We start from the raw sequence: 22,106 nt of genomic DNA on the forward strand, positions 1-22,106 counted from the left end.
TGCTGGTTTTGTTTGTGACAGATACATAAATTCTATGAAACATTAAGATTCAAGTTGCACTAGTGTCATTCTTTCTCTACCTACCGTGTCTTAGACTAAGCTCTTTAGCAGACAGACCATTTAAGTATTCAGCAATGTATACATTAAATGCTCTATTGTCCTCTACTTTGACTAATATGTTTTTGATTGATATAGAACTCTGATTTATCAGTGATTCCACTAAAAAGATAACTTATGTTTTTCAGTGTTTGATGTTTACTTGAGATACCAGCAGCTCAGTGTCAGGGTCCGATGCCCTTTATTAAGTGATGAAATAAAAACAGAAAATCAATTCAACAACATCTCAGTATGACATAATTACCATCCTTCTAGGGTTGCTGAGCAAACCCCACAACGCTTGGGGAAACCCAGGTGAAGGCTACCCTGAGTACATTCACACTTGGGTGCTTTCATTGGCCTGGCTATTTCAAAGGATGCACAACCACGTGCACTCATGAAATAGGCTGCTAGTGGGATTTTAACACAAACATACAGATGGCATTTAGTGAAATTCATTCAAAGCAGAAAACCCACCAAAAAATTTAAGGGGAAGCACCCAGTGTGCTTAAAACGGAAGAGAAATACTACATTTCTGCTGAGCAAGGAACTGCACTGCAGAATGCACAAATGGAGATGATGATTATACTTCTTTACAAGAACGTGATAGAGTTATTATACAAGAGATCCTTTCCCTTAAGGGCTGAACAGTCTGTAATTATCCCAGTACGTGTTGCCCAGTAGTTTTTGTTTTAAAATTGACTAGCAGCACATCTGTTAGAGCAACATCTCAGTAAGCAAACCCTCTATTGGTTGGACCACTGATCTGCTGAAGGGTGACAAAGACTTTGTGGACTAGGTGCAGTTGGATTTTCACTACCTGTGAAACTTGTCAAGATGTGAAAAATAGAGAATGAAAGTAGAGTATTACACCAAACAGATCCAACGATGTGATGTGACCGCCCTGACACCAGGATAGTAGTACTTGGGTTGTTATAACAAAACTATTCATTTCAGCCCTACAAGAGATCAGAACTGAGATAAAAATGGAACATAAACATCTACATACTTTTCGAGGTTATCAGCATTGCACAAAATACAAGATAACATGAGAATTATTTCTGGCAAAAATATCTTCTCCAAGTCTTGTGACTTGACTATGAAAGGACACATGTTTTATTTCAACATTTACTAGTAAAATACGCAAATAGTGCAAAAATCCTTATATGCTCAAAAAGATAAATCTCTATTACAATTCACTAGAATCACTCTCAATAGGGAAAATTAAAATCCTCAATGTCTTGGTCAGAGAAAAAGGATTTCCATTTCTACAGAGACACACCACAAAATACAAAACTCAGAAATTAAGGCTGTATTTTACTGCACAGTCCCATGTGCTATCACAGTACACAGATCTTATTGCAATGTCAGCTATTTGCAGCATCTTCTGCTCTACTTTTCTCAGCCCAGAATCACAGTACAGGCAGATATTATGAATGTTCGCATCCACGCAACAAATAATTAATTTTAAATATGGTTGTGGGAATTTATGGTAATAAAAACACAAGTATAAAACCTATCATGTGAAAATCCTGCTCTGCCTTAGTCAATATTTTCCATGTATCTTTGTCCTGTTGTAAAATCCTGCTGTCATTCAAAGCCCATCTTTTCATTTACTCTGCAACCTCTGCTCACATCCTTTGCTTTGTGATCACTTCAGCTTGCACTTTATTTCTATACAGATAAAATATGTCCCTGGAGAGAATATAAAGAAAAAACTCCCACTGTCTCTTTCCCATGCTCATCATCTACAAGTCATCGATTCTGACAAGCAGAGGGAGAGATACCAGAATATCCCTCTGATTACAGAGAGATTTTTTTTTTTTTATTACTTTTAAAAGCAGTGTGGAATATTAGCTTTCAAACACCACTTTCAAACTCTAATTTATCCTCATTGAGGATTTAACTTGGTCTGAGACATGATTTTGTCCTCACATGATCCTGTCCCATAACTCTTCAGTTACGTTTAAGCTCAGCCTAACAAAGGCTTGATTGTGGCAAAGGGTCTCCCATCTCTGCAGTCGAGCCCATGCAGCTCAGTAGCAGCCCAGAACAGCTGACATGGGCTTCAGCGTATGTTAATAAACAGAACAGAGCCCCTTCAGGGACCACGAGTATGTACTTTGATTAACAGTGAATGTCCCAGCCCATCCCTTCACAGCAAATGAAGCGGCAATCCCAGCTGCCAAGCCGAACAGGTATTAGTGACAGAGGGACTAAGAAAATTTCCTCTGCGTAAGGATTTTCAGTAGCTCATAGATGAGAAATGAGGGAGTAAAGGCAAAGCATGTCAAAATGCAAACCTCAGAACAGAGGCATAAAATAAGTCAGAATGATGGGCATGAGGAGACACACCACGATGTTAAAATTCCCCAGCCATCCATACAGACAAAAAGAATGTAAAGCAATAAAAACTAGCAGATAAAAAATACGGTGCATAAAATTCATTGCATACTAAAGGACTCCTAAAAAGACTTTCCATACATTTCTGCAAACATTTTATATTTCAAGGCAAGAGGCTAGTGTTCCGCGATTCTGTAAATCCACTTCCATCAAATAAACCAAAGCATTTAACTCTTACTACAGGATCTGTCACATGCTAGAGCAGCTCAGAGATTACAGGACCACCCAGTAGGGAAGCAAGTACCCTTTCCCACACGGCCTACTTTTTAAAAAATACACATACACAATCTCAGAAGATAGGAGACAAACTCCCATTTGGCTTCTTGTTTGTGAGAATGCTTAAAAAAAAAAAAAAATCAATATACGGAATCAGATTACTTTGCTGCTTTTCTGGCTGGGCCCAGCCAAGTCTGCCTTGCTATATGAAGGTGAAGTTAAGCACTTGGGGATTTGAAGGTTACTAAGGCTATAGTTCAAGACGACACCCAAAACATAGTAGTTTTTCTATTATCACCGCTCACATGCTTTAGGGCCTTGCTAGGCTGGGAAACGAAATAGCATTTGTACAAAGCTCACTAAAACAAATGAAAACTTGGCAGAGAGAATCACTTAGGAAAAAAGAAATATAGATAAGAAACTGGAGATCAGAAAAAATCCACCACTTATCTGACAAGAAAGGATAAACTTCGACAGTAAGAAATCCCTGTGGGGAGTATTTCTCAGTAAGAAACAGTAGGAGGGAGAGTGAGACAAGATCTGAAGAGAGACATCAGTTTCTAGCAGCAGTGGGCAGCTGCAAAATAAAAACAAATGATTCCAAAAGACCTTTTCAGTGTCCGAGAGTATCCTATTATTACCTACAGTAAAAGCACACCTCTGAGTTGCCAAAAACATCATCGCAAGGCAACCACTCTACAGAGGTGGAGTGTGACATTGTAAGTCATGGAAGCGCAGCCCTTGGAGCACAGCTACATGTTCTGCTGGCTTGGGCATTGCCGAGACCCTCCATCTGGTGAGGAAACCAACCCACTGAGGCTACGGAGGGTGATGCTGGCAGGTTACGTAGGATGTGGTAACCCGTGCTCAGCACAGACCCATCCTTCAGTGGGACTTCTGGAGAGCCACCAACATTCCCCAGCTGAATTGCAGCTGGAGCTCCCTGCTCTCCTCAGTATTATGATATATGTCATATGTATGTGTAGTCATATGAAGATTTTGACACATAGCTCTGAGAGCCAGAAAGTTTTGTTGGATCTACATGAGTAACTCCCATCGTCTCTCTGGATAAGGTCCAGTCTGCCAACTGTGGTGCCTGCAGCAGTACATAGACAGAGTACAGGTTTCTACACAGGGATTCCTCCATTCTCCAAAATGTACTTTACTCCATGTGTTCACTAATTAATGGTACCCAGGAAAGAATGCCAGGTTCAGTATAAAGGCTGACTTAGCACAGAGCTACCTTGAAATAATTCTTCCCATGAATAAGTTACTTGAGGTTTGAAGACTAAAAAGGAGAAAAAGGCAATATGGACCTGTTTTCTCTTATTTTTAAATATAAAAAAATAAAGAAGCGTTTTTTTTTTAACTGCTATTCAGGAATTAACTACTCTGATCAACATGTGTGAAAAACACAGCTTTATGTCTGCAGTAACATTGGCTGGAAAGGAAACATTCCTTTCTAAGTACCTGAACACCAAACCTCCTGTGTAGTCCTTCAACACACTTAAGAGGCAAAAAGATGTACCTACAGGAACCCAGAGGGAAAGTACGCAAAACACCTTAAATTAGTACTTTGAGAAAGTAACTCTCAGAATAAAAGGAGTCAAGATTCAGAAGAAATTAACAATCTGCTATGTTTTTAAGTCTTAAGCATGAGCAAGGCTCATTAAAAAAAGTACAATAGTCTTCCAAAAGCTTTGAGAAACTTTTCGCTGAACATGCCAACAGATGTTTACATCAAGTGTAAGAGTGCTTCAGTGGCAAGTGAGAGAGATACCTACTTGCCATATCATGACACGTGAGAGAAAAAAACTAGCATGGCAGAAGCTGATGGCACTCCACCTGACATATGGGATGTGTTCTGATGTCAGCTAAATTTATGCCACATGCTACAAAAGCATAGTGTAGTGTCTGCCTTTTTTGGAACACAAACAACTTGCTGACACTAAATGGAAAGTTCACTGCAGGATTTACATCATCTTTGACCTAATTGTAACAGCCTAGGACAGAACTACTCAGGCTGCTCCTTAGGACTCCAGATTTTTTGGGTGATGCCTGTATTTATTGTCCAAACACATTACCCCATATTAGGAAAATTATCACTGTAACCATTTCAGGTACTGACACAAGGAACACCCCGCTCTGCATTCTGGTAGAAAAAAACCCACACAGGTCTGCATGAATTAAAAACAAAAAACAAGGAGAGGCAGGGCCCCAAAGCAGGCAGAGTAACTGGGTAAATGTTGCCCACATGTGTCTGACATGCAGATGTTTTTATATGTCTCCACCCACATCCAGATGGGCACAGCAGGAATATATTATATGAAAAAATGTGTTGGGAGTTGTGCAGAGTCTAGAAAAAATATCAGAAGTTAAGTGTGAAAATCCTCCCGGCAGTGAAGTTTTGACCTGTCCCCATTTAACACAACAGCCCCAGATATTTGCTTTGGTAACAGAAGCGCAGCAGTAGCAGACCAAAGCATGATCAAATGGTTTGGCTGAGTTAAGCCTCAAGCAACCCCAAAATATCTCATTAACTTTCCCAATAAACTTTTCCCTGCTTCACCGCCTTTAGATTTTAACTTTCCCTGAAGCCTCAAACCTCCTATCCAGAGAGCAGTTTTGTCATCTCATGATTTTCTTTGACAGAGTATTATTTAGTTGGATCCTGCTTGTTAAGGGAAGTGCAAAGAATGAGAACTGAAGCTGGACACCGGGAACTCGCTGTCCTTGTAAACTCATAGTCTGCCAAGGAGAGAGACTGAACAAGAATCCAAGAGGCAGAATTAGTGGTGCAGCCCTACTTTACCAAGAAATAAGAAAACAGATCAAAGTGAAATCATGTTGGGGGAAGGGGAGGAGGAGAAGCTGAGATCTTATAAAACCTGCCAACTTTGAGACAATAAGTGAGCAAAACCAGCACCAGTTGGAAAGAGACTCAGGCAAGCCAGTCTCCTTATACTAACTCCTTGGTGCTCCCAGGCATAAAAGCAAAGATATCCACATCAGCAGTATGACATGTTTATTTAGATGAGTTAACTGCAAAAACACTTGCCAAGTTCTTTGCAGGCTGTGCCAAGTGTATGTCAGAACCCAACAGACTGATCTTACAGCAACAATTGTAGAGAATCACAATATTGCTGTCTCTCTCTCTTAACAGCAGTTGAATAAATAACCATATTTTTTCCGGGAAAGATTAGATGTCAATTCGTTTTCTTTTCCTGCTTGAACAGGAGTAGCAACGAAACTTAGTGTCACTTTTGGAGGAAGTCTCCCACCTCCCACAGTCCCTTTCACAAGTAACCAACCTTTCCACTCTGCCCCAGAACAAGCCACAAAGAGAAAAAGGTTATTAAAATGACCTTTCATTTCAATTTACTGAATTCAAATTCAAATTTTTACATCAATAAAATTATCCAACACTAAATTATCAAACACAGATTTTTAAATGGAAAAATTTTCCATTTGTCCAAAGATACCTCAGCAATAGCCAGTGACTTAAAGGAAGTAAAGTTAAAGCATCTATCAGTTTATGAGGTTGAGTTATAAATTAATTACATTGCCTAAGTCACAGGACATATACCGAACATGTTGGGGTTTTTTTTTTTCTTCTCCTGAAGATGTTCTCTCACACTGAAAAATATTTTTGTGGCATTAGAAGAAATAATAAAAAAAAAAAAAGGAAAAAAATGGAAGAGACAGAGCAAAGAAATTGATTCTCCTCAACAGTATAAAAGAGTTCCAGTGCCTGCTTCTGGAATGACTAAATTCTTCTGCCACTACTTGGTTTCTTCTAAAAATGGATTATTTAAATTTTCAAGCGTTTGATATCAGATATACACCATGAATACTACAAAATGCTACAAAAGAAACATTGAAGGCAGCCCCTTTTACATATACCTGTCAGCTGTTCTTCACAAAATTGGATCCACTCTAGAGAAAGTTAATTTTATGCTATGTATGAAAGCTGGTAGATGTTTGAAGTCACTGTGAGAGACACTGGAAGCCCCACAGCACTCTGAGCAAGAGTCTCACAAGCCTCTGAAAAACCCAGAGCCCTGTTAGATCCAGCACGACACTTCTGTGCTGCAAGGGACACAGAAAGCAAAGGCTGCTGTAGAAGTACCACCTAGAAAAGGCTCTGACACCCTCCAGGGTGAAAGCTTGTATTACAAGCGGAGACATCACTAAGAATACTGCAAAAGAAATGTATTATTTGGCAAACGCTTCTAGAGTTTAGAGGTACATCCTATTTTAAATGCACATGGTAATGAACACTGTTGGATACCACTGTGAAGTTCTATTGACAAACGCGGTCACTCAAAGGGGAAAACTGTAAGGAATTCTTCTTCTATTTCAGAGGCAGCAGATGCATTGTGTGTTGGCACGACTGGTATTGGAACTGCAGTATACATAGAAGTCACATAAAACCCACAGTAAGGTCCAGATCATATGTTAATGTTGCTGTAATCCACGTACCAGTCTTCTGCCAAATGTGTCACATTTTCCCCTATCATGGAGCTATTTTGCTCACTGGGCCATATCCCGCATTTTTAAGTCACACACATTTTAGGCATTTAAGAGAGCAACAACCACTCACAGAGAAAGCAAGCTAATTGCAATAACATACCCATTCTATATAAAATTGTTCTGTTCGTAAAACTTAAGATTACAATATTTCTTTGTTAATGAGACATGGGCAAAGCTGGCAAGCCTCAAATACTATAACTTGCCTTTTATACCAACTGTGTGAAGTCAATAGCACAACACTAAAAATAAATATATCTATTTTCCCAGTAAAAGGATATTAACAATCAATTCACTCAATCACAACACACACTCATTAACCTTGTATACTCATGTTTACCACTCTGAGTGACTGGAGCTCAGAACAACTGGTTCCAAGTTATTGAGTCTGGAATTGTTTCCAAAAGTTATGATGTTAAGCCATTAGTACCATCTACAAGGGCCTTATAACCAGGCATGCAGGGCACGTTGTACACGTACCACGTCTGAGCCAGGAGAAGTCCCATACCTGCTTCTGACTGCCCAAAGCCTTTCAGCTGAGGCAGAAAGGGTGGTGGATAAAGAGACTAAGCAGAAGGAGAGAAAAGCCTGGGTAGGACTGGGTGGAACTCGGCAGGGTGCCCAGCTGAATGAATATCAGCTGGCTAGAACTAAAACTAGGAAAAATTAAAAATGATGGTACTCAAGAGAAGAGTACTGAAGAACGATGACACTGCCCTCCCTCATGCATTTCTGTTCTTCGTTTATTAAGGCAGCATAAAGTACTGGGATCTTATGCTCGTCCACACACAAAAAATAGCTAGAACTGCCTGTCTTTGCCTCAAGGTTATAGGGAGTCTAGGTCACCTGATGCAGGTCAGGTCAGCCCATAAAGATGCAACATCACCTGACAGGGTGCTAAGCCCAGCGATGAAAACAAGAAGTTTCATCTGGTTCTACGTGAAGTGTTACCCATCTGCCAACCGATTCCGTTCTGATTGTTTCTGATGCAATTTTCAGGCTCACATGAATATCGAGCTTAAGTGCCTGGATCCTAAAAGCCTGAGAATGCCTTTTCCATCAAGGGACTTCCCAGATGCAGGCAAGTTAGCCAAGAGTTTTGCAGCTGTAAGAGCCTTGTTTGTTATCTTTAATGTTTTTATCAGAGGCAGGTCCTCCACCACAGAACTCAAATCTACAGATTACTGATGTATCATAGGAATTCTCAGGAATTTAAGATTCAGCACTTACTTTGTTGAGAGGTAAGGAATTTACCTTGTTGAAAAGACTTTACTACTGTAGGCATATTCATTGCATGGACTAGGAACTTCTTAATGGAATGAAGAAGTGAGAGTAACACATACAACAGACAAAGACCCACACCTGCCATTCTGGCCTGGATCCCATGAGATACAAGACTCGGAAGGAGTAAAATGAAACCAAAGCCTATGTAATTTCATCACACCATGACAAACATACTAGAGGTTAGAAAGCTGTAACTAGTTTCACTAATTTTTACATGCACAAATAGAAGAGTGAGTGAACCTTAGTGCCCTTTTATTTATATATAAAAATAGCAATGACTAAGGCAGTCAGGAAGTTCTGTGTGCAAGAGAGTTATTTACAATCCACTTGGCAGCACTTGCAGATACGTCTGAAGTAAACTGATATATGAAGATGAAAAACAACCAAAAAGTGCTCACTTAACGTGCAAAGCGTCTCACAACAAAGGTCACATTTAGATTTACGCTATAAACATACCTGGCATATTCCACTGATGCACATATCCAATGATTCAACATTGCAACGAGTACCATCTAGTACTTTTGGAGCAAGCTCCACAATCAAGTTCTTTCCCAGAGCTTGACATTTCAGGGCACATGGTGCAGTAGGATCATTATACACAGGGATCCACTCATAAAAATGTCCCTGGTATTTGACATCATTGTAGGCTGAACACTGTTGTGCTCTGAAGTCACCAACATCTGAAGGGCAGTCCTAAAAACAAACCAAAGGAAATATTTTTTTAAGGAGGGAATACTTTGTATTTGCAATAAAGTTACCTGATGAATTACACAGAATCTATTCAGGGAGGCTTGATTCAAGAACTGATCTGCTGTGACAAATATGCAAAGTTTTACTGTGTGTATTAAAACAATTTATGTTGCTTAATCCATTGCTTGCAGTGCAAGTAACAGAACATCATGCATATTCTAGTAATAAAAACATAGCTGATATGAGAAGATAATTAAAAATGTTACTTTTTATGACACTATGTAGTACGTTTAAAGTCTGGTTCTGTAATAAGAATTAGCTTTTAAAGGAATCTATATATTTCAAGCAGCTATAACAAGATGTCTGACATGTAGTATTTCTCTTCTCAATAGTTTTTTCCACTTAAGGATTTCTGAGCACTCTGGACTCATTCATCAATTCATATGTCAGAGTAACAAAAAAGGTATGCTTATATACAAAGGAATAAAAATTTGTCTAATGAATTGGGCAGTATTGCTCAGAAAGGGGACAAGAGCATTAGGAGGCCACACCAAAACTTTCAGTGCTCAGTCCTTTAGTCTAATTATAAAACATCTTTGCCTCATGGAAGCAGTAGAGCTTACTCTGTTGCAATAAAACATACTTCACATGGGGAACTACTGATTATATAGTTCCAGTTCTAATGAGACAGTTCTGTACCTCCTCCCATACAGAGCCTCAGCATATACAGCTGAAAGACCAAATATGAGAACTGTTTGAAATAAAATACTCTAAAATATTTTTTCTACATAAAGTGTTGCACCCAAACGATGATGTTAATATTAAACTACGGTGACAGGAATGGAGATGAATACTGATTTATTCAAAAATAACTTTGGTAAAGTACTGACAAAGGAGTTATAGTGTGTCAAACAATCTCCCACTAAAGACTTCATTTGAAAGTATGTCCAGTGTCAAACAGTCCATACGCCAGACTGAAAGGATATTCTTCCAAGAATTCCAACTGCACATATAAGCCAGATGTGAGGCTGATTTTAACAAAGTTTTGTTTTCATTGGATATAAGAGTGAAAGATTGTGATGTGTCAGCTGAACTCATGGAACTTATTACTAAGTATTAGTTAACAATACTAATGCTGAACACAGCTTCAGCCTTATCAATGAAGTGAACCTTCCCTGAAAAAAAGCTAACGAAATAGTATGTGCATTACACAGTACTGGAGCTTAAAACGTGCATGAGAAAGGTTCGAATTCCAGTCCGATGCCCTCAGCAATGTTGTCCTGACACCATTTTGCTCATCTGGATGAGTTGGCACTGCATTAGCTTAAGACTTTGTCAAATCCTTAGATTCTTTTCACCATAGGAAACAGTAACTTAGAACTGTCTCTGGTATTTGTAGTGTGCATAAAATACCTTCTAAAATCAGTATTCTCTCTACCGATCAACACATGGGGTTTTTGCAACTGAGCACCAAACAATTCACTGAGCAATCCTAGCAACACTTTTCAGCTCTGTCCAGTGCTACACCTTACAGTGAGCATAACTCAGAATGATGCTAATACATTTTGTATTATTTTTAATCTGGGATAATTCAAGTTTGAGCGATATTTTTTTGAACTATAAAATGATGGAATAAGACAAGGAGAGATTACAGTTACTGTAATTCTTTGAGAGTTTTAAAACTATAAAATGATGGAATAAGACAAGGAGAAATTACAGTTACTGTAATTCTTTGAGAGTTTTACCTCCGCAAAATCCCACAAGTGAGAGCTTCTAAAAGCTTCAAGCAAATACTGCTAGAAACCACCCTTGCTTCTAGAAGCTTCAAGCAAATACTGCTAGAAACCACCCTTATTTACTGCAGTGTCACTCTCGAGAAAGTCACCAAGTTTGCACTGGTGCAAATAAGAGCAGAATTTGGCTCTGACTTATCTGTCACCTCTCATTTTCCACAATAGCAAGTCTAAAAAGCAGAGAGGACTTCAGAGTTCATATGGATACCATATGGTTCCCTTCCACCGGTGCAAATAGAGGAGTAGCTAAGGATAAAAATAATAAGTGGAAGTTAGGTTCAGGTAAAGTTAGAAGCAATATTTTGGAGTAGTGTTATTCAACCATGCACAGCCACATTTTCATCACAAGGCATAAAAGAGCTTTCCGTAAAATAGGCAGAGCCATGGCCTCAGGCGGAGTTTTGACAGGCTGTTGTTACAATTCATTATCACTTGGTGTTGATGCAATGCCAAGACACAAACACCACAATGTCAGGATGTCAGTCCATGGTTACTGTGTGTTTCTCATTGATTCAGCACAACGCAGCTCCTTCCTTCCACTCGCTCCCTGGCTGCTTGAGACCAAGTGAATTCTCATCTCCCTATTCTGTTTTGGCATCTTCAAAGAACACAAAGCGTTCCTGGCAGTTCGATTCATATGCCAGCTCCACCTGCTTTAGGTTTGAGCTGTGTTCAAAAGGAGGAGCATAAAGAGAGCATCACAAAGGGATATCAAAGGGATGAAATTAGTATCATTTGCATTATATCAGCATTTGGATGGCAACCAAGATCAGATCCCTGTTTTCCTGGGAACTATAAATATTTGTGTAAAGAAAGGAGTTTATAATCTAAACAAAAAGACAACTAAGCACAGAAGAGAATGTAATCAAGGCAACAAGAAGACTTGTAAACTTCAGGTTAATTCCATTACAGTGGGTCAGAAAGGTGAGAGGGAGTTTAAAAAAATAGAAAAGGGAGAGGCAGGCAAGGGTGAAGCATGTTCGGCAAGTGGGCAAGGCCCCAGTCAGACAACGATACAGCGGCCCCAGTCCTCATCCTGGTTGCGTGTCCTTCTGGTTTTAAGCTATTTCAAGCATCAGTTTATTCTGTCATTCCCTCTTCCCTCTCAATATTCCACATTTTCTTATTTGTTAAATATTTTTGCTACTAATTCAGGATTTTTCAGATTTCCTAACTTCAGCAATAGCTTTTGTCTTACACTCATATAACATATCTAGGTTGTTCATAGGTTCATACACTACATAAGAAGCTGAAGACATATCTATGAGGTCTAATACATGAAAATGCTGGCAAAATAATCGCAACCAGATCTTGTAGTGGAATGACGTGTATTTATGACATGACTTATGAACAGATTATTAGACAGATCTGAAAAAGATGCGTCAGACACGACTGCCATGCAGGTTAAAAATACATATCTATATAGTTGCATTCTTTTTGCGATAGATGATTAAAAACTACTGCATTCAAGGGCTGGCTTCTTATGAAATGTATCATTTGAGTTTTGGCAGTGAGCACTTTCAGCCTTTGAAAACAAAGCTAACCTGGGAAATCTGTATCTTTGTAGGCAACGTTCATGTACAAAATATGAAGGTTGCATCAGACCCTGTGACTCCTGCCAACAATTACTCCGCTGAAAAAAGCACAAAAGAGAAGGCAAGAAAATTCCCAGTAAAAATGATGACACCAAAGAAAGTCTAGCCCTTTGTCTAGTTTTATTCTTTGAATCTCATTTTGTTGAAACCTAGCCAAAACCAATGAAGTCATTGTTTTGTTTTCTTTTTCAAATTAGCTTCAGGTTCTATGTTTTTCCTATGCAATTTTCAGGCCACTTCTCAGTAAAATCAAGATACTTGAGCTAGAAGCCCTAGCCACAAGAGCCTTAGGGTGCATCAGCATTATAAAAATAAAATTAAAAAGTGAACAGATTAGAGAGAAACTATGCAAATCAAGGTGAAATATTACGGGGCTAAAGTAGACAGAGTTCAGACAAGATTTTCTGAATGGGATAAATGAGCTGGTTAATAAGTGGATGCTGGGACACTGATCTGATGAATATGTTGAACAGGTGTGAGCATTATCTGCATATAATAAAAGTTTATAATGGAATTAAACATGGGCAAATCTGTTACAAAACAGTATTTTTTCTTACTGTAGAAAAGTCACTCTGGCAAATGTATAAGTGACTTTTTGGCACATAAGAATGTGAAATTTATGGGGAAATGGCCCAAATAACTTGTTCTATGAATAGGACCCTAAAGGATTATCTTAAACACTTCCATATAGTGCACATCATAGCATTAGAATGTAACAGTATATACAAAAATGGAAATATAAAAAAGGGGGGTTAAAGACTGAAAATCTCATTGAACAGCATATAATGAATAGTTTATATACTTTATTTCTCTAAAGTTTCTATAAGAAAAGCTGAAAGCATACATGCCATTTTAGGAAATCATGCACCTGGCATCTCAGTTATGATAGAAAGATAAGTAGGCTAGACATACGCCTTAATAATCTCAGCAATTATTTTGTTGCTAAGGCCTTGAATTAATTTTTTGATTGAAATATCACTAATATTATTCTGGAACTATGCTTGAGTTCAATGAACTTACTACTATTCTATTACAAATCCAGATGAAACCAATTTTCTGGTAAAATGATTCTTGTTCTTTTCATTAGAATGACACACATACTAAGTTGTGCTTCATTTGTACTCCCCAATATAGATGTTAGTGCTGTAATGTATCATGTAGCAAAATTACATTTGCAGACAATTTTACACAGTGTACATATACTGAATGTCTCATGTGGTTAACAATAATACCTACTAATATGGAAAGAAGCTAGTTTAAACTCTTAATTTTCAAACTAAAATTTTACTCTTAAAATGAGAAGCATTCATTAGAAACAACGCTTTGGGGAAAATTATAGCATTTGAAACAAAAACTGGCCTAGTAGTCTCAGGCTCACATCAGGTGTAGGCTCCCATTTCAAGGTTAAGTCAGGTCTAATACTGGGTTTGAATTCAGTAAGGCCAAATTCAAAGATCAACTGTATTAACAGTAGAAATCTCATGAAATATATTTTTCCCAGGAGTTCTCCATTATCTGGGCCATAATCTAGGGAAAAACATTCCTGAGAAATTCTGGCTGTATCTGAACTGAAATGGAAACCCGACCCCTTTCAGACATGCCCCAAAAGCAGAACTGTAAAGGCAGCTTCCTGTCTGGAAATTAACATTTGAATCATCATAAATTCAAACAGCTTCACATACAGCATGCTTGCCACTTATCGCTTTAAAGTAAGTCCTGAAGTTAACACACAGGCCCCACTGGCTTCAGAAGATCTCCCTGGGAGTTCAGAAAGGATACGGTAATCATCTTAATTTTCCCTATGCTGAAGCATAGAGCACCTTCATTTCCACGATTTTTACTGCATGATCCTTAAAATGAACAGCGTCCACAATTGCTCTTACGTATCCTAAAAGCAAAAAACATGCCCAAATTGATCTCATCTTTCTCCTTTTTCTGTATACGGGTTCCTTTCGCTGGGGGAACGAGGTGTGCGGCATGTTGACTTGCTCGTGCTGTTGCGCAGGAAGCTGTAGCACACGGGGCCAAGCGGTCAGGGGTACGTCACCGTATACAACGCACACAACTAGACATCTAGATAAGGAATGTAGCAAACAGATTTTACAGTGGCAGTTTGTTTGTTGCTTACGTACCGGCTGGCTGCAATTTAGCTTATCACACAGCTTTAAAAGATTACGATACTTTTTGCTGGGGCGCTTATATTCATGAGCGAAGGACGCCTCGCACAGAACTGCCGGGCCTTTCCTTACGCACGGGCCCAGCGACTGTGGCGTGCGCTGGGCCCGATGCATTCAGCGCTTCCACTGGCTCCTGCCAGCGCAAGCCTAGGCCGTGAGCCGCTGCGGCGGAAAAGCCGCCCGGCACGGAGGCGCGGAGCGTGAGCGCAACTCGAGGTGCTAGCGAGCCCTGCGCTGGAGGAGGGCCGGAGCAGGCGCAAGGAGCCGTAGGTGCGGCCAGCGGAAGGGTGGGAATGGCCAGTTCTCCCAGGAGATACACCGATTCAACGTGTTTACTGGGCAACTGCCAGTGCCAGGCCTCCTAAGGAGAACATGTGCTGCTGGCAGAAATCTCAGCGTTGGCAATGGCGTGAGTATCACCTGCGCGCGCCTGGGTATAACTCAGCCCAAGGGAACTGCAGGCCTCACCTTTTAAGTGGCGTTTGTGTGAAAATTGCTGCCTGTCTCCCAGAGCCGGAAGCGGATTAATCAAACGCACCACAGTTAAAAAATAAATAAATTTTAAAAAGATGCTTTTGTTTTGATTGATTATCTACATTGTCTCTTTTCTGGAATGGGATTATATGAATGTCACATTGCAGTGTAAGGTAACCCATGCAAGGGGGTGACTGCTGACCATAAACCATCCTGAATTACTGTGTTTGTACACATGGTCTGTTGATCAGCAGTCTTGCAAAGTCCTGCATGAGCTGCACACCTTGAACAGACTACAACATCTGGGGTGAAAGGCAGCAGCTGTTTAAACAGCACAAAGCATCTCTACAAATCAGTTGAGCACGAGTGATGAAGTATGCTGTATTTGACTGGTTTTCATAAAACGTGTCTGTAAAAATAAAACGTGATTGCATCACAGTAACAGCAACTATATAGCCAAAACTCCAGCTTTCCATTCAGTCACGGAAATTGTCTATGCCAGCGTACCTAACTATACGTGCTTTCGTATACAGACATATAAAGATCTGGGCTTAGGCAAAAAGAGGGAATATAAGGAGTAATTATCCCATTTAAGATTTGAAAGGGACGCAGGCAGTTAACCTCTTTGCTCTTGTGAAGACTTCCACGGTATCACTAATGATCACAAATGATCAGGAGCTCAGTTTAATGTTTCATCTGAAAGACAGCACCCCCAGGAAAAGAACTTGTTAGTTTAAGATGAGAACTGATTTGTTAATCCTCCAAAACATGTAACTTTCATAATAAATGATATAAAACATTCTGAATCACAATTGGCACTATAATTTCAAAAGAAAATGTCCATTTGGGAAGCCTAAATTTGAGACCTTGCCGTGTCATGCAGACTGAAATCTTTAAAAATCGTAATAATGACGGAAAGAAAATTATGCACCATAAGGTTTTAAACAAGAAGCAGCATTTCTTAAAACTTTAACACATTGTTTGAATAGGTAAAATAGGATTAAAGGCCAGACTCACATTACTACTGCAGGTTTTGTATCGAATATTCCGACCTTCACAGTTCCTGAAAAACAGAGTAAAAATGGTTACACTGCATAACAGCAGCACACAATCCTGCCTGTTTTACTGCTAGTTATTCTCTTGAAAATTAAACTTTTATTGCTACTGCCCCACCATAATTTGGACTCAAAATATAAAGTTTAAATACAAAGGGGATCTGGGGACTCAACAGGTTACACTGCTGTGTCTCTTCAGCAAAGAACGTGTGGCTTTCCCTCTAAGCCCAATTTACTGCAAACCTCCTGAAAAACACATTTATTTGGTGAAAAAGGTTTCACAAGGCATCCCTAAACTGAATCTATGCTGACTGCAGCAAAGCTACTTCTCATCCACAGGATGTAACCCAGAGGAAAAGAGAATCAGAATATCTAAAAAATCCTTTAATCAAGCATAGGGCTAACGAGCATTGATTTTTCTATCTCCTGTTTTGTTTAGGAAAGAAAAAACAGCCTAAAACCTTTCCTTTCTCCCCAAAACTAATGCAATACTTTTGAAGAACAGCATGTAATTTTACTGACCCAAATCAACATGAGCAGAATTCGTAATTCTAAATGAAATATAATTCCCGTGGATTGCATGCATTTCTAAGGTGCCCACTGCATATGAATCCTGAAATCCAGGCAACTGATCCTCAACAAAGTCTGTTGTTAGTAGCTGAAATAACGGGTGTATAATGAAGTCACGATTATTTATTGTGGTCTCATAAACATGAGGGTGTGTGGGTTTCACACTTTAAGGACACATTTCGCCAAACTTCTCAACAACTGACTGGCACTTTTGCACAGGGTAAGATCTTCTTCTTAAGAATGGCAAAATCAAGGCCTTGAAAGAACTGAAAACATATTTCAAATGACTTGAGAGGAAATTATAATTAGTGATGTCTCTAAAATCAGGAATAGTGTTTTGGAATAATGCCTTCATACCAAAAAGACCTGCCTTTACATTAAAGAACGCATAAATGTATAGCTGGTAATTTACAGCTCTTGGACTAAATTTTCCACTTTTTGAATGAAAATTGATTGTAAATATTAAAAAATTCTTTAATATGTGTGAGGGATTAGAAACACACCATTTGAAAAGGGAAAAGCAAGGGATGCCTGGAGCAAGAGTTCAACCAGCTCAGCTGAAGGTACAACTCTCCAAGCTCAAGATATTACATGTCTCAAATTTCCAGTCTTTTGCAAGAATGATTGCATCACAACGTGCAAGTTAAAAATGTTTATGATACATACAAATGTGAAAACTTTGTTTCACAATTGCGCATTTCCTGGACATTATAACAACAATAAAACACAGAAAAAAAACTTTTAAACTACACATTTGTCAAGGTATTGAAAACACATGTTTTTCACAGGGGAACACATTAAAAATATTAATAAAACCACAGTGGAATTTATATTGCTACAATTTATTGAGCTCATTTCACAGTCCCTAACACACTGGTAGAATAGCATGGCTTCTTGCTGGAAATATTACTTTTCTCAAAGATCTTTGTGCCTTTTGCACTAAAAGAAACAGGCAGTGTTTTAATCAACCATCTTTAACTATGTATTTCATACAGTTTGCACTTAACTAGCATATGACACTACAAGCCACGGCTATGAAAAATTGACTTCCTGGATGATATTGCATTTAGCTTAAAAAAATCACAACAAAATAGAAATTTAAACATAAACAGCAGTTTTTAAAACGTTTAAGAATCATTCAAGTAAAGCAAGCAATTATGGACGCCAGCACAGATGCTCCTAAGCTGGTTGGGGATCTCTTCTCACCCGACTACAGGCATTACTCATACTCTCAGGACTGTAGCAACAAGTCCTACACTAGTCCAGCTTTACTACTGAGGTAAATTGTTTTCACCGCATACGCCGTTCTCTTCAAGCTACACTAAGGCGTAGCCACAAAAACATATGGCTACCAGGACCACTGCATCGAAAGAGCTGGCAGAGGAAAAGTTTCCTAACAGAAAGCAGCATTTGATACCTCTGTATGTGGAGTCACTTTTTTTTTTTACTACAGAGAAGACATGAAGGAGCCTGCACTTGAACATTATTTCAACTAATGTTCAAGTACAGGCTAATTTGTATGCAGGTAACTCACCATTCGCGTTATATTATGGGGACAGGGACTTCTCTCAATATTTGACCATACTAAATAAAACTTGTTATCCCACAAACATATTTAACAACAAGCTAAGGTTCTGTCAGAGCTGAAGGTTAAGATATTTATCTAATAGATTGCAAAAACATATCCAAAGCAGGATTTCATAACACTTGATCTGTACACAGCACTTGGTTCCGGAAACAGAATCAACAATGCTTCTCTACAGACACCAACAGCGGACAGGGAGATGTTGCAGAGCTGCAGAAGAACAAATACACCTAAGCACGTCACTTACCTGCCATTTAAACATCTCCTCAGTGAGTAAGAGGCTCCTCCGCCACAGGTCCGTGAGCAATCACTCCAAGCCCCCCAGGCGTCCCAGGAGCCTTCCTTATCTTCATCAGAACGGGCAATTCTGGAGGTCTGAAAAAAATGGAGGATGGAGGGAAGAAAAAGAAAGTATTAATTGATTTGGTACATGTTTTACTGCTTGGCACTAATAGTACTGAGTATATTACTTTGCTGCTTATTTACAGTGTCTTAAATTTATTTACTATTTCTATATATAATTACACGGGAAAGCAAGCAGAATCTTTGAATTTGACTATGTCCAAATACGCTGTCATTCCCAACACACTTCTGTCCAACACCCTGTGGAGGAACTACACAACTGGTCTCAAGGGGCTAGACTAGGCATCATGTTCTGAGCGGGCTGCTGGGCTTTCCAAAATCCTGACCAAAGGAGTTTCATATCCAGGTCTAATGAGAGGACTAAAATCTCTTTATGTCCTCAAGTGTGCCTGCACTCAGTAAGTAGTACAGAAATTAAGCACCTCAAACCTTTCATAAAGTACATACCCAGCATTGCAGTCAGGAAAAAAAAACCAAGAATACGGCTTCATTACAAAAAGTGCTAATAATTTGAAAGAAATTGGGGAAAAAGGCTTAAAGAGTCATTTTTAGGCTACAGCAATTAAACTCTGATTTAAGCTTAAATTCACTTACACAGGCTTCAAAAACACTATTAACAGACACCATAAATATAAAAACTAAAGATTTGTGACAAAAACCAAAATTCTGCTTGACCCCTTTAAAATGTTTTTGTTTTTTGTTTTTTGTTTTTTTTTTTTTACTTGCATTAAGAAAATTGACATTTCCCAGAGAAAATTCTCAAAACATTTAAACATTTTAAACATGGTAGCTTAACACAGTAGTTCAATATTAAAAAGTAGTATGAATCAAATTATTTTTAAAAGTCCTGTTTTCAGAAAATACTTTTTGGTTTACGATTTTCTGCATGAAGAAAGCATAGGAAAATCAAATCCAGGATTTCCCCAAGCATTTCTTTGACTTCGCTACAATTGTTCAGCAGCTCTTCCATTTACATCCTACTTTCTTTCCTCTGTCCCTGCAACCTTTAAAATTTCTCTCTTGAAAGGACATGCGCAGGTTTTTATAACAAAGCGTCAAACATAACGATCCCCTGAGAGTTGTCAGACATACGATGGGCCTGCTATCATAAAGAAATAAAGATCTTTAGAACCCTAAATTACACCCAAACTGAGATGAAAACACACATTTCTCCAATCACCACGGTGATAGAGTTTGCACATGAACTACTGCAAACATAATAATGTAATGGCTATTAACGTCATTATGAATGACAGTCATATCGTGGATAAAAATGAGGCAATGAGTCATTTGCGTCAGGTGAGAGAGAATAGGGACTGATATTTACTCTGCCCCAATGGAATTGCAAATGAGAGAACATGAAGAATTCATCCAAGCTTTACTAAAACAATTATTTATACAGCCGATTTTTTACTCCCATTGACTTCAGAGGGCATCCAAGCAGACCTCAGACAGATAAACAAAGGCACTATATTCACATTACTATTTTATTTTTGACAGCACAGAAAGGCACAACTTAATCAGATGGTGTTTCAGAATCTGCTCTCCCCCTCCCAAAAAGGAAGCGCACAAACACCAAAGGACTACCGGTCAGTAAACAAGGCAAAGAGAGAAAAACGTTACTAAATAAACTGCATCCAAGTAAACATTCAAGTCTTCATAAGTGGAAAAAAAAAAAAAAAAAAAAAAAAAGCTTAAAATCCTAAAAAGATTTTCTTGAGTGACTAGATCCAGAGAAGCGCAAGATTAGTATACATCCTAAACCAAATGAACACACTTCAGTGATCCATATTTTCTCTAAGAAATAACTTCAGTAAGCTCATGAGAACAAGACTCAGTCCTATTTTCTTCCCAAATGCCTCACAAAAGTGATTTACAAGTGAAGGACATGTAATTCAAATCTTCCGATACGAGTGGAAAAACAAAAAATTACACAATTCTCCTTAAATTCAACAGTACAAATAAAGTCAACTCATCTTCAGCCATGAAGAAAGTTGACTCAGATACAATCCTACCAAGCTTGAAGTGAAAATGGCAAACAATAAAAACAAAGCTGTTTTCAAAATAGCACCATACAAGGAACATGACTCAATACCATGCTGTGTATGCAAAGGGATTTTCTCCTAATTATTATAGTAAAAAAAAAAGCCACACGTGTCACAGAACTTGAGCAAACTGTCACGTTTTTGTGAATGAGTTGTTACACCTAGGATGCATTCACACCACAGTTGGAAGTATAGCTATTGAACTAGCATGATTTTAGAAACCCAAATGGCAAATAGTTAAACTTAGGTACACTTCAACAGAACTAAGGACTACTCAAACACATTTTAAAGGCGTTAATAGTAGGCAGATTTATAATAATAGCACTAATCCCCACAGTTAAGCAGCTAACAGAAAAATCAGCAATTTCCAAACTTCCATTCCTTCCTCAAAAAACTTGAGCTTGTAAAAAAAATTTTTTTTAATTAGAGGATAAGCTATCTCCATTTGGACAGTAAACTGCAGAAGCTGGTCTAAACACATCAGTGGCTCCTTAACTTACTTCTTCCCTAAGTTTACAAATTTTACAAACACTTTCTGTAAAGCTTTAAAAGTGTACTTTGGCCAATCTGCCGTTCCAGAAATGATAGAGCCCAGCTCTGCCAAGATCCCCGAGGAATTTTTGCACTGGCGTGGGGTTTACTTTACATCAGAAGCCAACTCTGAAATGTCTGACACTGAAAATGGAACCAACTGCCTTCAATCTTGAGCAAAAAGAGCTCAGCACTTCCCAACAAATCACTCGGCACATGAAAATAAGTCAAGACGAACAAGAGTCACTTCTTTCAAATTTATGAGTGCAAAATTAAAGTTTGCCCTCTGTAATCCCAAGGCAAATGATTGTTTTTTAATATGTTGAGAAATTATTAAACTTATGAAATGAAAAAGCAATACATGCCACTCTCTCTTTTAGAATAGCTAGTTTCTTTTGACAAAGCAGTGACAATGCCTAAAATAATCCTAACTTCATCATTGTATTAAAACCAGCCACATGATATTAACAGACAGAATGTCATCTAAAGCCCTAAACAATGTCCAGTTGTTCACTTACCAAACTGCTTTGATAGCAGCCATTGTTCTGAACTGTATCTAATTAAAAAGCTGTAAATACCAGGATGATCAAAGCAGAAGTTTATGCCAACAAAGCCTTCTTCAGAATCATTGACTAATTCAGCACCCACAGTGTTGATTTAAACTCCAGCTAGTTCAAACTCTTTGTCCCATGGGAAAGA

The 22,106-nt window shown here is 38.6% G+C and overlaps 1 protein-coding gene across 1 annotated transcript in view; it reads right to left on the minus strand.

Moving 5' to 3' along the window:
- Positions 1-22,106, minus strand: part of LOC104622662 (ADAMTS-like protein 3) — a gene marked incomplete at its 3' end in the record, with an annotated part of 41,903 nt that overhangs the window by 5,454 nt on the left and 14,343 nt on the right. Inside the window, exons 3-5 of the mRNA XM_010289518.1 lie at positions 18,716-18,843; positions 16,276-16,321; positions 8,982-9,222 (exon numbers count right to left, since the gene is read on the minus strand). Of these exons, the coding sequence (XP_010287820.1) occupies positions 8,982-9,222; positions 16,276-16,321; positions 18,716-18,843 (415 nt within the window). The remainder of the gene's footprint in view (positions 1-8,981; positions 9,223-16,275; positions 16,322-18,715; positions 18,844-22,106) is intronic.

The sequence above is a fragment of the Phaethon lepturus genome, unplaced genomic scaffold (genome assembly GCF_000687285.1).
Source record: "Phaethon lepturus isolate BGI_N335 unplaced genomic scaffold, ASM68728v1 scaffold35220, whole genome shotgun sequence".
Classification (NCBI taxonomy): domain Eukaryota; kingdom Metazoa; phylum Chordata; class Aves; order Phaethontiformes; family Phaethontidae; genus Phaethon; species Phaethon lepturus.